This window comes from Nerophis lumbriciformis, linkage group LG03, assembly GCF_033978685.3.
Source record: "Nerophis lumbriciformis linkage group LG03, RoL_Nlum_v2.1, whole genome shotgun sequence".
Lineage (NCBI taxonomy): Eukaryota > Metazoa > Chordata > Actinopteri > Syngnathiformes > Syngnathidae > Nerophis > Nerophis lumbriciformis.
The window spans coordinates 56910001-56926315 of record NC_084550.2 but is presented as its reverse complement, the minus strand read 5'-3'; the positions used below and the strand labels follow the sequence as shown (position 1 = coordinate 56926315).

The 16315-nt window shown below is 40.4% G+C and overlaps 1 protein-coding gene across 1 annotated transcript in view; it reads left to right on the top strand.

The window, feature by feature from the left end:
- rtf2 (replication termination factor 2) overlaps positions 1-12380 on the top strand; it is a 43234-nt gene extending 30854 nt beyond the window's left edge. Inside the window, exons 8-9 of the mRNA XM_061939760.2 lie at positions 5385-5456; positions 11839-12380. Of these exons, the coding sequence (XP_061795744.2) occupies positions 5385-5456; positions 11839-12032 (266 nt within the window). The 3' untranslated portion in view covers positions 12033-12380. The remainder of the gene's footprint in view (positions 1-5384; positions 5457-11838) is intronic.
- Positions 12381-16315: the final 3935 nt, after the last annotated feature.

The following is a 16315-nucleotide window of genomic DNA, read 5'->3' as shown; positions in this document are numbered from 1 at the left end:
TTTAATACATATAGTTAATATTGTTAACAAGTTAAAGGTGTTTAATGATAATACAAGCATGTTTAACACATAGTTAATATTGTTAATAAATTAAAGGTGTTTAATGATAATACAATAATGTTTAAGACATATAGTTAATATTGTTAACAACTTAAAGGTGTTTAAAGATAATACAAGCATGTTTAACACATATAGTTAATATTGTTAACAAGTTAAATGTGTTTAAAGATAATACAAGCATGTTTAACACATATAGTTAATATTGTTAACAAGTTAAAGGTGTTTAAAGATAATACAAGCATGTTTAACACATATAGTTAATATTGTTAATAAATTAAAGGTGTTTAATGATAATACAATAATGTTTAAGACATATAGTTAATATTGTTAACAACTTAAAGGTGTTTAAAGATAATACAAGCATGTTTAACACATATAGTTAATATTGTTAACAAGTTAAATGTGTTTAAAGATAATACAAGCATGTTTAACACATATAGTTAATATTGTTAACAAGTTAAAGGTGTTTAAAGATAATACAAGCATGTTTAACACATATAGTTAATATTGTTAGTAAGTTAAAGGTGTTTAAAGATAATACAAGCATGTTTAACACATATAGTTAATATTGTTAACAAGTTAAATGTGTTTAAAGATAATACAAGCATGTTTAACACATATAGTTAATATTGTTAATAAGTTAAAGGTGTTTAAAGATAATACAAGCATGTTTAACACATATAGATTCCTTTCTTTCATGAAGACAAGAATATACGTTGGTGTATTACCTGATTCTGATGACTTGCATTGATTGGAATCAGACAGTGGTGCTGATAACGTCCGCATTTTCGAATGGAGGAGAAAAAAAGTCCTCCTTTCTGTCCAATACCACATGAAAGTGGTTGGTTTTTGGCATCTTATTTGTCCAGATTCCGTACTCCTTTGTATACACTTTACAAGAAATACATTGTCGGCAAACTCCGTAGCTTGCTAACTTGTGCACGCCAGCTTTCTGAGACTCTTATTTTGTTAGCGCAACTGTGCAACTGTGCAGTCGATCTTTGGAGTTTTGACGACAGGTACGGCGCCAGAGTCTGTTGAAATAAAGTGTTTCTCGCCTTCCTGTCGGTAATTTTAATGAGCTGGCAGTAGCCAGCGTCATCTCAGAAGACCCTCGGGTGCCGTGAATGTCAATCAAGTGACGAAAGTGACGTCATAGTGAAGATTTATGATCGCTTATTTTTAGGACTATTTTTTTTAATGCCTGGCTGGTGATCGACTGACACACCCTCCGAGATCGACCGGTAGCTCACGATCGATGTAATGAGCACCCCTGCTTTATAGTATAGAACATTATCTAAGGAGCCCCTTACATTCGTCATGCAGATTTTAAATGAATACATAATTGCCATTTGTACTAGATGGCATACAATACATTTCAAACATTTCAACCGAAATACTTCAGACCTGTTTCATAGTTATTACCGTATTTTTCGGACTATAAGTCGCAGTTTTTTTCATAGTTTGGCCAGGGGTGCGACTTATACTCAGGAGCGACCTATGTGTGAAATTATTAACATATTACCGTAAAATATCAAATAATATTATTTAGGTCCTTCACGTAGAAGACTATATATAAGATATAATATTTCATGGGATTTAGCGATTAGGAGTGACAGATTGTTTGGTAAACGTATAGAATGTTCTATATGTTATAGTTATTTGAATGACTCTTACCATAATATGTTACGTTAACATACCAGGCACGTTCTCAGTTGGTTATTTATGCCTCATATAACGTACACTTATTCAGACTGTTGTTCACTATTCTTTATTTATTTTAAATTGCCTTTCAAATGTCTATTCTTGGTGTTGGGTTTTATCAAATAAATTTCCCCCCAAAGCGACTTATAGTCCGAAAAATATGGTAACTTAAACGATCATTTCCAAGTAAGATATGTCAACGCTTACAGAACCTGTACCCCTTTGTTTTAAAAGTAGTTTGATTATTATTAATTACTGTGTCTTGCATAAAAAGGGGACGGCGTGGCTTGGTTGGTAAGAGTGGCTCTGCCAGCAACTTGAGGGCTCCTGGTTTGATCCCCAGCTTGCGCCATCCTAGTCACGGCCGTTGTGTCCTTGAGCAAGACACTTTATGGGTCGTGGTTAGGGCCTTGCATGGCAGCTCCCGATCAGTGTGTGAATGTGGAAAAAGTGTCATAACGCTTACATTACGTTACATTAGAGGAATAACACTCTGAAGTGACAGCCAAAACTGTCAGCAGGTAAAAGTTATCTACTCAAAACTATTTGTCAGCACATGAATATTTAAAGAAGACATGGACTACGTTTTCACTGCAGGCCAAAGTGGCCCAAATGGGATTTTTTCGAAATCAGATTTTTTCCAGTTGACTGCTGAGATTACAAGTAAAATGTGGTCTTTGTCAGACTCCAGTATAAACACGCACAGGCTCCAATGTGGTCCCAATGTGGCCTCGACGTCATTTGCATGCGCAGTTTGATAAAGTAAAAACCAAGGAAGTTGACTGGATTCCGTAAATTAACAAGGCAGTCGCTTCTACCACAAAATAAAATACAAGTTACCACACCTTAACAATTAGTGTTTTTTACGTGAAAATAAAGTAATATACTGTATGAATGGATATAAAGTCACGATCAAAAGTTTACATACACCTGTAAAGAACATAATGTCATGACTGTCTTGAGTTTCCAATACGATTGTGGCCAAACAGCTCAATTTTTGTTTCATCTGACCATAGAACTTTCCTCCAGAAGGTCTTATCTTTGTCCATGTGATGTCCGATGAAACAAAAATTGAGCTGTCTGGCCACAATACCCAGCAATATGTTTGGAGGAGAAAAGGTGAGGCCTTTTAATCCCAGGAACACCCTCCCTACCGTCAAGCATGGTGGTGGTAGTATTATGCTCTGGGTCTGTATTGCTGCCAATGGAACTGGTGCTTTAAATGGGACAATGAAAAGGGGGGATTACCTCCAAATTCTTCAGGACAACCTAAAATCATCAGCCCGGAGGTTGGGTCTTGGGCGCAGTTGGGTGTTCCAACAGGACAATGACCCCAAACACATGTCAAAAGTTGTAAAGGAATGGCTAAATCAGGCTAGAATTAAGGTTTTAGAATGGCCTTCCCAAAGTCCTGATGTAAACGTGTGAACAATGCTGAAGAAACAAGTTCATGTCAGAAAACCAACAAATTTAGCTGAACTGCACCAATTTTGTCAAGAGGAGTGGTCAAAAATTCCACCAGAAGCTTGTGGATGGCTACCAAAAGTGCCTTATTGCAATGAAACTTGCCAAGGGACATGTAAGCAAATATTAACATTGCTGTATGTATACTTTTGACCTAGCAGATTTGCTCACATTTTCAGTAGACCCATAATAAATTCATAAAAGAACCAAACTTCATGAATGTTTTTTGTGACCAACAAGTATGTGCTCCAATCACTCTATCACATAAAAATAAGAGCTGTAGAAATGATTGGAAACTCAAGACAGCCATGACATTATGTTCTTTACAAGTGTATGTACACTTTTGATCGCGACTGTATATACGGTGTAATATATTTGGGAGTGTTCTAATTTTTTTATGGCTGTAAAGTAGAGAAGGCACGGACATCACCGTTGTACTACGTTAGTGTTATTTTTTAACTCACTTACGTAAACAACTTATAACAATGTACGTAAATACGTAATTTCCGGTCCTTCAACAAACGCTATTTCTTCCGATTCAATGTATACAACACATATACGCACAAATGCCCAAAGATGACGTAAAAGTCATAATCGTATTTAAGTCGCATTTTCGTTTACACTGCAGTCATATTTGAAAAGATCAGATTCCAATCCGATTCGGACTACCTCCTGATGTGCCCCAAATCTGATACGAAATGATCAGATTTAAAGGACTTTGAGTGTTTAGCCTGGCAAAAAATATCCGATTTGTGTCACTTGAGGGTAAAAAAATCAGACGAGTAGTACAGTGTAAACGGGAACATGATGAATGCAATTGATCTATCCATCCATCCATTTTTTACCGCTTGTCCCGTTCGGGGTCGCGGGGGGTGCTGGAGCCTATCTCAGCTGCATTCGGGCGGAAGGCGGTGTACACCCTGAACAAGTCGCCATCTCATCACAGGGCCAACACAGATAGACAGACAACGTTCACACTCACATTCACACACTAGGGCCAATTTAGTGTTGCCAATCAACCTATCCCCAGGTGCATGTCTTTGGAGGTGGGAGGAAGCCGGAGTACCCGGAGGGAACCCACGCAGTCACGGGTAGAACATGCAAACTCCACACAGAAAGATCCCGAGCCCGGGATTGAACCCAGGACTGCTCTGGACCTTTGTATTGTGAGGCACATGCACTAACCCCTGTACCACCGTGTAGTTTCAACAACACTGCCTCTGCTGGTTTCAGCTAAGTAGTGCACTCCCATTTCGCCTCATTTCAATTCCCTTCCACACAATTGAGTCTTATTGTGGCGGTTCGCTCCCATGTATAATCAGTGTCAGAGCTTGGTCCGCATTGCCGGCAGTAAGTCGGACCCGTTTCCAGTGAGGGTTGGACTCCGCCAGGGCTGCCCTTTGTCATTGATTCTGTTCATAACCTTTATGGACAGAATTTCTAGGCGCAGTCAGGGCGTTAAGGGTATCTGGTTTGGTGGCTGCAGGATTAGGTCTCTGCTTTTCGCAGATGATGTGGTCCTGATGGCTTCATTTGGCCAGGATCTTCAGCTCTCACTGGATCGGTTCGCAGCCGAGTGTGAAGCGACTGGGATGGTAATCAGCACCGATAGGAGGGCACGGGGAAGACCCAGGACACGTTGGGAAGACTATGTCTCCCGGCTGGCCTGGGAACGCCTCGGGATCCCCCGGGAGGAGCTGGACGAAGTGGCTGGGGAGAGGGAAGTCTGGGCTTCCCTGCTTAGGCTGCTTCCCCCGCGACCCGACCTCGGATAAGCGGAAGAAGATGGATGGATGGATGGACAATTGAGTATTAAACCCATCACTCATATCAACGGGAATATTTTGAGGTTATTTTTGTTTTGTTTTCCAACGAGTTTGATTTTACAAGAAGTACTAATTAATGTCTAATGATTGCTTTAATTAATACTCCACCAAAAATAGTGTATAACTACTATTTTATGTTTTCATTTAAATTTATTTCAGGTGGTCTTCATACCCAATACACTCTTGATTTTGTCCTATTTATTGTGCATGGTGTATTTGCTGTGTGTTGTGTTAATGACAGAATTTTTATTTCTGTTGTCAGTCTTGGAAAGACAACATTTACAGTATGGTTTGCTGTAATTGACATTGCTTATGATTTCTGTTCTGCAGATGACACTCAAGTGATGGTAGCACAAAACGGCGAGGGACAGAGCGGCAATGAAAGCAGCCAATCGGTTACCGGTACATGCCACTTTAATTACATTTTATTTACATCTAGTGTTTCCGGTTGGTCATTGAATTGCAGCCTTTCATTCAAATGGCGATCGGACAGCTCCCTTACTAACGTCCAAGGGACTTTGCGAACGTCATCACCATCTCTGTTTGCATTCTTCCTTCTGGAGAGCTGATGCTGCGGGTGCCGTCGTCCACTCAGTCACAGCGGCTCTCCTCACTTAAAACCCCGCTGCTTTCATCATAATCACTGGTCACTTTGTCCACGCTTTCCTATCCAAAACTCTTGCCCTGTTTCAGCTGTCTGTCAAATGTCCCACATGAGAAAATCAAATTTAAGACCTGCTCAATGCAAATTTTAAAAAAAAGCTCTTGTCCCATTAGGCAGATCAGACCACAAGTTAGTCAAACTCACACCTGAATACAAATCTGTTGTTAAACAACAGCAAGTTACAGTGAGGACATTAATAAAGTGGTGCATTCGAGGCCACCGACTGGGATATATATATATATATATATATATATATATATATATATATATATATATATACACAGTGGGGCAAAAAAGTATTTAGTCACCACCAATTGTGCAAGTTCTCACACTTAAAATGATGACAGAGGTCTGTAATTTTCATCATAGGTACACTTCAACTGTGAGAGGCAGAATGTGAAAAAAAATATCCAGGAATTCACATTGTAGGATTTTTAAAGAATTTATTTGTAAATTATGGTGGAAAATAAGTATTTGGTCAATAACAAAAATTCAACTCAATACTTTGTAATATTGTCACATGGGGGTCGCAGCTTGCTACGGGGTTGTTCTTCCAACGCAAGAACGGCTCCGGACGACAGCGTAAAGGTAGGAAGTGATTTATTTCTCATAAAAAAAACAGAAAACAAGCAAAAGAAAAGCGTGCCGAAACGCACGGGAAGCTAAGACTAAACTTAGCACAGGCAAAAGGCAGGGAACTCAAAAACATACGTGACAATTTGCATGGAGCAAACACAACGAAGGCAGAATGAGTGACAAACAAAGGTAGGCTTAAATAGAGTCTCTGATGAGCAACAGGTGCGCATGCAAGGCAGGTGAAAATCAAGTAACCATGGTGACGAAACAAACTCACAGGTGCACGAGTAACAACAAAAGGAGTCCAAAACTAACCAAACATAACCAAACAAAACATGATCCGGACCACGGATCATGACAAATATAACCTTTGTTGGCAATAACAGAGGTCAAACAATTACTAGAGGTCTTTACCAGGTTTGCACACACAGTAGCTGGTATTTTGGCCCATTCCTCCATGCAGATCTTCTCGAGAGCAGTGATGTTTTGGGGCTGTCGCCGAGCAACACGGACATTCAACTCCCTCCACAGATTTTCTATGGGGTTGAGGTCTGGAGACTGGCTAGGCCACTCCAGGACTTTCAAATGCTTCTTACGGAGCAACTCATTCGTTGACCGGGCGGTGTGTTTGGGATGATTGTCATGCTGGAAGACCCAGCCACGTTTCATCTTCAAAGCTCTCACTGATGGAAGGAGGTTTTGGCTCAAAATCTCACGATACATGGCCCCATTCATTCTTTCCTTAACACAAAAATTATTATTATTATTTTTATTTTTTTAAATCTGTTGTGTAGGACTCGATGTTACAATCCCCTAATCCAACAAAACAATACACAGCAATACCATAACAATGCAATCCAATTCCAAAACCAAACCCGACCCAGCAACACTCAGAACTGCAATAAACAGAGCAATTGAGAGGAGACACAAACACGACACAGAACAAACCAAAAGTAGTGAAACAAAAATGAATATTATCAACAACAGTATCAATATTAGTTACAATTTCAACATAGCAGTCATTAAAAATCCCTCATTGACATTATCATTAGACATTTATAAAAATAAAAATAAATTAACAATAATGATAAATGATAAATGGGTTGTACTTGTATAGCGCTTTTCTACCTTCAAGGTACTCAAAGCGCTTTGACACTACTTCCACATTTACCCATTCACACACACATTCACACACTGATGGAGGGAGCTGCCATGCAAGGCGCTAACAAGCACCTATCAGGAGCAAGGGTGAAGTGTCTTGCTCAGGACACAACGGACAAGACGAGGTTGGTACTAGGTGGGGATTGAACCAGGGACCCTCGGGTTGCGCACGGCCACTCTCCCACTGCGCCACGCCATCCCTATAGTGTAGTGTCACAGTGGCTTACACTTGCATCGCATCTCCCAATATTTTCACAAAGATAAAATAAGTCAGATTTTTGGTTCATTTAATAGTTAAAACAAATTTACATTATTGCAATCAGTTGATAAAACATTGTCCTTTACAATTATAAAAGCTTTTTACAAAAATCTACTACTTTGCTTGCATGTCAGCAGACTGGGGTAGATACTGCTGAAATCATGTATTGAATGAATAGAGAATCCTTTTGAATCGGGGAAAAATCGTTTTTGAATCGAATCGTGCACTGTAAAAAAAAAACAATTTAGAAAACGCAAATTTTCAAGGCAACATGATGCAACAAGATTTTTGCGTTTTCTCAACTTTTGACTACTATTGTTGACTTAACTAAGATTTACAAGTTGAGATAAGAGTTATGTGACATATGACATATGACAAATATGACATATGACATAACTCTTATCTCAACTTGTAAATCTTAGTTAGGTCAACAATAGTGTATATATACACATGTATATATACATATATAGTAAAATATGACCGCAACAACGATCATTTTGCACAAAAATAAAATATGTAGGATTTATAATATTAGCAGAAGTGATTCGAGACATGTCAGTTTGTTAAAGCATTATATTACAACAAGCTTTAGTTAAAGGGGAACATTATCACAATTTCAGAAGGGTTAAAACCATTAAAAATCAGTTCCCAGTGGCTTATTTTATTTTTCGAAGTTTTTTTCAAAATTTTACCCATCACACAATATCCCTAAATAAAAGCTTCAAAGTGCCTGATTTTAACCATCGTTAAAATCCAGCGTCCATTTTCCTGTGACGTCACATAGTGATGCCAACACAAACAAACATGGCGCATAGAACAGCAAGCTATAGCGACATTAGCTTGGATTCAGACTAGGATTTCAGCGGCTTAAGCGATTCAACAGATTACGCATGTATTGAAACGGATGGTTGTAGTGTGGAGGCAGGTAGCGAAAACGAAATTGAAGAAGAAACTGAAGCTATTGAGCCATATCGGTTTGAACCGTATGCAAGCGAAACCGACAAAAACGACACGACAGCCAGCGACACGGGAGAAAGCGAGGACGAATTCGGCGATCGCCTTCTAACCAACGATTGGTATGTGTTTGTTTGGCATTAAAGGAAACTAACAACTATGAACTAGGTTTACAGCATATTAAATACATTTGGCAACAACATGCACTTTGAGAGTGCAGACAGCCCAATTTTCATCAATTAATATATTCTGTAGACATACCCTCATGTCAGCAGACCAGGGAAGCTAGGGTCGATATTCTTCTCTTGATCATCTTCGGTGGCATAAGGGACGGTGTGAGCCAAGACATCCAGGGGGTTTAGCTCGCTCGTCTGCGGGAACAAACTGCCGCCATTGTTTGTCGTGCTACCGAGGTCCTTTGTCCCTGAATTGCTCACACACTCCGGCAGATTCAATGGGGGTCTGGCGGCAGATTTCTTTGACTTTATCGTTGGAAATGCATCTGCTTTGAGTGTCGCAGGATATCCACACATTCTTGCCATCTCTGTCGTAGCATAGCTTTTGTCGGTAAAGTGTGCGGAACAAACGTCCAATTTCTTGCCACTTTCGCATCTTTGGGCCACTGGTGCAACTTGAATCCGTCCCTGTTCGTGTTGTTACACCCTCCGACAACACACCGACGAGGCATGATGTCTCCAAGGTACGGAAAACAGTCGAAAAAACGGAAAATAACAGAGCTGATTTGACTCGGTGTTTGAGAAAATGGCGGATTGCTTCCCGATGTGACGTCACAACGTGACGTCATCGCTCCGAGAGCGAATAATAGAAAGGCGTTTAATTCGCCAAAATTCACCCATTTAGAGTTCGGAAATCGGTTAAAAAAATATATGGTCTTTTTTCCGCAACATCAAGGTATATATTGACGCTTACATAGGTCTGGTGATAATGTTCCCCTTTAACAAACTGGACAACAACACATTGACACCGCGCATCACTACAATATGAAGTATAGACGATAGGACATTGGATATTTAGAATAAAGGTGGGAATCCTCGGGCACCTCACGATTCGATTACGAACCAGGAGCTACGATTTGATTATGAATCGATTATTGCTGTGTATATCGACGCAGTTTTACATTTATTTTTTTCGTTTCACTAAATAAGTGTTTCTCACTCGCAACTTTTAAAAACGGGGCATTTATAATAAGAAACAGTTAAATTAATTTCCACATTTATTAAATCAATGAAAATGTGTGCAAAACAGAAACATAAGTGCCCTAAAATAAAGGAGCTGGTCAAATATCTTGTTGAGGTGTCTCGCTGCTGTCAGCCAAATTCTAGAACTGTCTGCATTACTTTATTTACAATAAATAAATCGATTGTTGATTGTTGATATTTACTAACCGATTTTCTAAATGTCCATGCATCTAAAAATCGATTATTTCCCCTACCTCTAATTAAGACTATGTGAACCACTCCTACCTTGTTTACTTCCCTTATGACCTGCTTAGAGTTTTGTAATCCATCAGAAATATCAAGCAGCTGAACTGCATCAAACATGTCTAAAAGTGTGGAGCGTTGTGCATTTGACCCATAATGCTTGGTAATGGATACAATTTAGAAAGTGTGTGTGGTGATTAGACTTTTTTTTTTTCCATAATATCCACACAGTGCATTGGGCAAATTGTGTGTTTTGTACCAAATGTATTTACTTTCTGTGTTGGATTTTAATTAATCAGACCATTAGTGGGAAATACTGTCTGAATGGTACTTACAGTATATGTTGCTTCTAATCCAGGGGTCGGCAACCTTTTACCAGTCAAAGAGCCATTTTGACCAGTTTCACAAATTATAGAAAACAATGGGAGCCGCAAACATTTTTTGAAATTTTAAATGAAACAACACTGCATACAAAGTTTTTTTTTTGCTTTGTGCTATGTATAAACCAGGGGTCTCAGACACGCTGCCCACACCTTTATATGGAATTTGGAAGCTGGTGCGGCACGCGGGTTTTAAATGAATGGCGCTTGTCAGCGTCATGCGTGCCGTGATGGTACAGCATATAGCACCCACTACAACCAGCGTGCCTGATCAGCCACACGTCGTATGGGGCTTCCGCTTGCTCACGTAGGTGACAGCAAGGCATACTTGGTCAACAACCATACAGGTTACACTGACGGTGGCGGTATAAAAAAAACTTTAACACTCTTACTAATAATGTGCCACACTGTGAACCCACACCAAACAAGAATGACAAACACATTTCGGGAGAACATCTGCACCGTAACACAACATAAACACAACAGGACAAATACCCAGAATCCCATGCAGCCCTAACTCTTCCGGGATACATTATACACCCCCGCTACCAAACCCCTCCCACCTCAACCGACGCACAGAGAGGGGGGGGGGGGGGGGGGGGTTGATGTGTGAGGGGGTTGGGGTGGGGGCAGGGTTTGGTGGTAGCAGGAGTGTATAATGTAGCCCGGAAGAGTCACGGCTGCATGGGATTCTGGGTGTTTGTTCTGTTGTGTTTATGTTGTGTTAAGGTGCAGATGTTCTCCCGAAATGTGTTTGTCATTCTTGTTTGGTTTTGGTTCAAAGTGTGGCGCATTATTAGTAAGAGTGTTAAAGTTGTTTTATATGGTCACCGTCAGTGTAACCTGTGTGGCTGTTGACCAAGTATGCCTTGCTGTCACTTACGTGTGCAAGTAGAAGATGCATATAACAAGAGGCTGGGCTGGCACGCTGTTAATACAGATTGTAGAGGGCGCCAAATGTTGTACCATCATGGCACGCCATTATTATAGCTGTAAGGGTGAAAATCGGTGAATATTAATCCCGGGAGTTTTCTGCAAGAGGCACTGAAATCCGGAAGTCTCACGGGAAAATTGGGGGGTTCAGCAAGTAAGCTGCTGAGCCGCATCAGAGTGATCAAAGAGCCGCGGGTTGCCGACCCCTGTTCTAATCTATGCACATGTTCTATGACTAACAATACTGATACACTCCAACAGATGGCAGCACATTGTCAAAAGTCTGATTAGCCAAACACTAACATGGAGACCTGCAGCGGGCCGGATTGTAAACGCTGGCAAGGCCGTTGTTTTGGGGACTCCCTGATGTAGAGGATTAATACAGTGGATCTTCTTGTCCCTTCATCTTTGTCAGATGCGGCGGGACCCTCGGGCTCCTCCAAAGGCAGCATGGCATCGTCGTCGTCCTTGTCCGCCTCCAAAAGGTCCATCCAGGAAATGGAGGAGAAGTCTGAGGCTTTCAAATCCCTCTTCACCACCCACAGCTCTGCCAAGCGCACCAAAGATCAGATCTCCAACTGGGTCACCCACACGCCTTACCACTTCTAATTCACCCCCACACACACATAACGTTCCCTTGCCACCCTTGTGTGTGTCCCTGTAGCTCCATGTTTAGTTGATGTGGTGAACCGTTTAATGGCTCCCCGGGCTGCTCACGCTCTTGTTTTGCATCATCTCCCCACGGATTCAACGCCCGTGCGCTCTCAGGTGATCTTTTTTTCCGTCATTTTTTTTTTCTTCCCTCCTAGACACCTGAGCGATCCTTTTCACACAGGTCGGACCTGTCCTATTTCAACGCCCACTTTAAAATGCATAGTCGTTTGTACTAGACATGCAATCATTTATTTTGCATAAGTGGCATGAGCAAATCTCAGAATAAATCAGCATGTAACATCATTTTCCTTCTGTTTTGCGTCTTATCTGAAATCACAAATGGCCGTTGCAGTTTGTCGACCCCAGTGTGAGATTGTCACACATTTAAATTGCAAGGCAAAGCAATGACAACACATGTTGGAAGAAGCAGCCGCAGTATCAACTCCCCTGCGGCGCCCTTCTATGGAAAATGCATAAACAAGCCACCTTTCACCTTGACTCAACTTCATGTAGAACTTCACTGCCTCCTCCTGACTGTTGCCTCTCATTGCTGATTAACTTGCATTAAAAAAATCAAAAACATTTAAACTATCAAGAGTCAAAGTACAATACACCACAGTAAAAAAAAAAAAAAAAAAAGTTTCTATTTGTAAAATGAAAGCCTCTAATTTCTAATCACCTGCCGAATTGACTCACATATGAACTTGAAGTGCCATCCCATTCCTAACCAATAGGGTTCAATATGATATCGGTCCACCTTTTGCAGCTATTACAGCTTCAACTCTTCTGGGAAGGCTGTCCACAAGGTTGCGGAGTGTGTTTATAGGAATTTTCCACCATTCTTCCAAAAGTGCATTGGTGAGGTCACACACTGATGTTGGTCGAGAAGGCCTGGCTCTCAGTCTCCGTTCTAATTCATCCCAAAGGTGTTCTTTCTTTCATAGTTCTTTTTATTGATTTCACATTCACATTAACAACATATTCAAACCCTCTTCATCCCCTACCCCTGCTGTCACTCAAAACAAAAACAAAAAACAAAAGTAAGAGTACAAAAGTACCCGGAGTAAAAAATAAATAAATAAAGTTCAGTACAAGGCACTGAAAACAAAGTAATTGAAAACTGAAACATAATGTAGACGCAGCATGACAAGGCCATATGTAGGTACATATCTAGGGCTCTTCCTGCACTTGTGTAGAAGATTGGTCAAAAAAGGTCAAAAAGGGTCTCCACACTTTAAAAAACTTGTTTTCTGGGCCCCGTAATGTGTATCTTATTTTCTCGAGCTTCAGGTTTGCTAGCACATCCCTTATCCAGTGGGAGACTAAGGGTGGGACAGCCTCCTTCCACTTCAACAATATCAGGCGGCGTGCGAGGAGGGTGGTAAAGGCAACTATTTTGTGACCCCCAACAGGTAGCTCCATCCCTTCAGGAATGATTCCAAATACAGAAATTAAAGGGTTTGGATCGATTTGAATTGTTAAGACCGTGGAGAGTGCTTCGAAGATGGACTTCAAATACCCCTTTAGCTTCGGACAAAGCCAAAACATGTGTATTAATGTTGCGTTATCTAGTTTACATCTATCACATAATGGGTTAATATGGGGAAATATTTTTGCTAATTTTGCTTTTGAGAAGTGCACCCGGTGTATTACTTTAAATTGGACCAGTGAGTGTTGTGCGCACATTGAAGATGAGTGAACCCTTTTCTCAATTTTTGCCCAGGTTTTGTCATCTATTGATGTTTGGAGGTCTTGTTCCCATGCTGTTCTGATTCTTAGCATGGAAGTGCATTCTAATCCTGAGAGTAAATTAAGTATATGTCAGATTGCCCTCTTCTTTATTGGATTTAAAGACATCATTTCATCTGTGGTTGATTTAGAGGGTTTGTTAGGGAACTGCGGAAGAACTGTTTTAACATAATCCCTTATCTGGAAATATCTAAATATATGGGAACTGGGTAGATTAAATTTCTTGGAAAACTCCGTAAAAGAGGCGAATATATTGTCTATAAAAAGATCATTGAAGCATTTCAAATCCCTTTGATGCCACATATTAAAAGCTGTGTCAAGTGTTGAAGGTGGAAAGCAGTGATTTGATGCTACTGGACTGAAAAGGCTCATTCCTTGCAGGTTAAAATGTTTTCGAAATTGACAGTATATTTTGAGCGAGTGACTTACTACAGGATTAATATTAATTGTCTTCACTGATAGAGGCAAAGTTGCACCCATTAAGGCTGCTAAGGAAGCAGAACCACAAGAATGTGTCTCCAGCTTCACCCATTTAGGACTTTCCTTATGTAGATGGTAATATGTCTAGTATGACATGCAATGCAAGTTGGTGGCCCAGTAATACATACAGAAATTTGGAAGGGCCATACCTCCATCATGTTTTGCTCTTTGTAAAAACTCCTTGCGCAGACGTGGCTGTTTGCCATTCCAAATATAAAATGAGATTATTGAGTCAAATTTTTTGAAAAATGTACCAGGGATAAATACAGGTAAGCATTGAAATAGATACAAATATTTTGGAAGCACAGTCATCTTAATTGCATTGACTCTGCCTATAAGTGAAATGAAAAGGGGAGTCCATTTAGCCAGATCTTGCTTGGTTTGTGTAAACAACTTCCCAAAGTTTTGCCTGAAGAGGTCTTTAAAATTCTTTGTAATAGTAACTCCGAGGTAATTAAAACTGTCTGTAGTGATCTTAAAGGGCAACCCAATGTTTTCTAGTATTGAGACGTCCATATTCAAGGGCAGTAGCTCACTTTTATTTAAATTCAATTTATAACCGGAGATTTTACCAAACTGTTGTAACAGGCTAAGAATTGATGGAATTGCAGATTCTGCGTTGGACACATAAAGGAGAAGATCGTCAGCATAAAGGGACAATTTATGTTCTATGTTTCCTCTATTTATGCCCATTATAGAGTGATTAGACCTAATGGCTAAAGCTAGGGGTTCGATAGCCAGGACAAAAAGAAGGGGACTGAGGGGGCATCCCTGGCGAGTTCCACGGTGTAAATCAAAAGGACTTGAATACAAATTATTAGTCAGAATCATAGCAGAAGGGCTGGAATATAACAGTTTTATCCATGTGATGAATGTTTCCCCAAATCCGAATTTTGCCAGCGTTTCAAAGAGGTAGTCCCATTCTATTCTATCGAATGCCTTCTCTGCATCCATGGAGAGAAGACATTCTGAAGCAGCTTGACAAGGAGTGTACATTATGTTAAACAGGCGTCGGGTATTAAAAAAGGAGCGTCTATGCTTAACAAAACCTGTCTGGTCTGGGGATATTAAACTGGGTAAAATGTTTTCCAAACGGTAAGCTAATACTTTGGCCAATATTTTATAGTCTGTGTTTAACAAAGATATGGGTCTATAGGATACGCAGTCTAAGGGGTCCTTGCTCTTTTTTGCCAGTAATGTTATGCATGCCTGATTTAGGGTGGTTGGGAGAAATCCCGCTACTAGTGATTCTGAATACATGGCTGCCAAAATAGGAGCTAACTGTGTAGAGAATTTCACATAAAATTCACACGGCAGACCATCCAAACCAGGTGATTTTTTTTAGTTTGCAGAGACTTAATGGCCTCCAATATTTCTTGTTGTGTTACTGGCTTATCTAGATTTAAGACCTGATCTGGTGGCAAGGATGGGATATGTAGATCCTTAAAGAAGTCCTGTATGGCATTGGGATTGGAGGGACTGTTGGACGCATACAGTTTACAATAGTAATCTTTAAAAATATTATTTATTTCCTGTTGGTCTGTAGTGACCCTACCATCCTGAGAAAGCACCCCATTGATAATTTGTTTAGCTCTTGCACCCTTCAATTGTCTGGACAGAATTTCCCCTGTCATCCCGAAGGTGTTCTATCGTGTTCAGGTCAGGACTCTGTGCAGGCCAGTCAAGTTCATCCCCACCAGACTCTGTCATCCATGTCTTTTTGGACCTTGCTTTGTGCACTGGTGCACAGTCCAAAATGTTTTGGTATCCTGGAGCATTCAAAGTTCCTTGCACTGGAACTAAGGGGCCAAGTCCAACTCCTGAAAAACAACCCCACACCATAATTCCTCCTCCACCAAATTTCACACTCGGCACAATGCAGTCCGAAGTGTACCGTTCTCCTGGCAACCTCCAAACCCAGACTGGTCCATCAGATTGCCAGATGGAAAAGCGTGATTCATCACTCCAGAGAAGACGTCTCTACTGATCTAGAGTCCAGTGGTGACGTG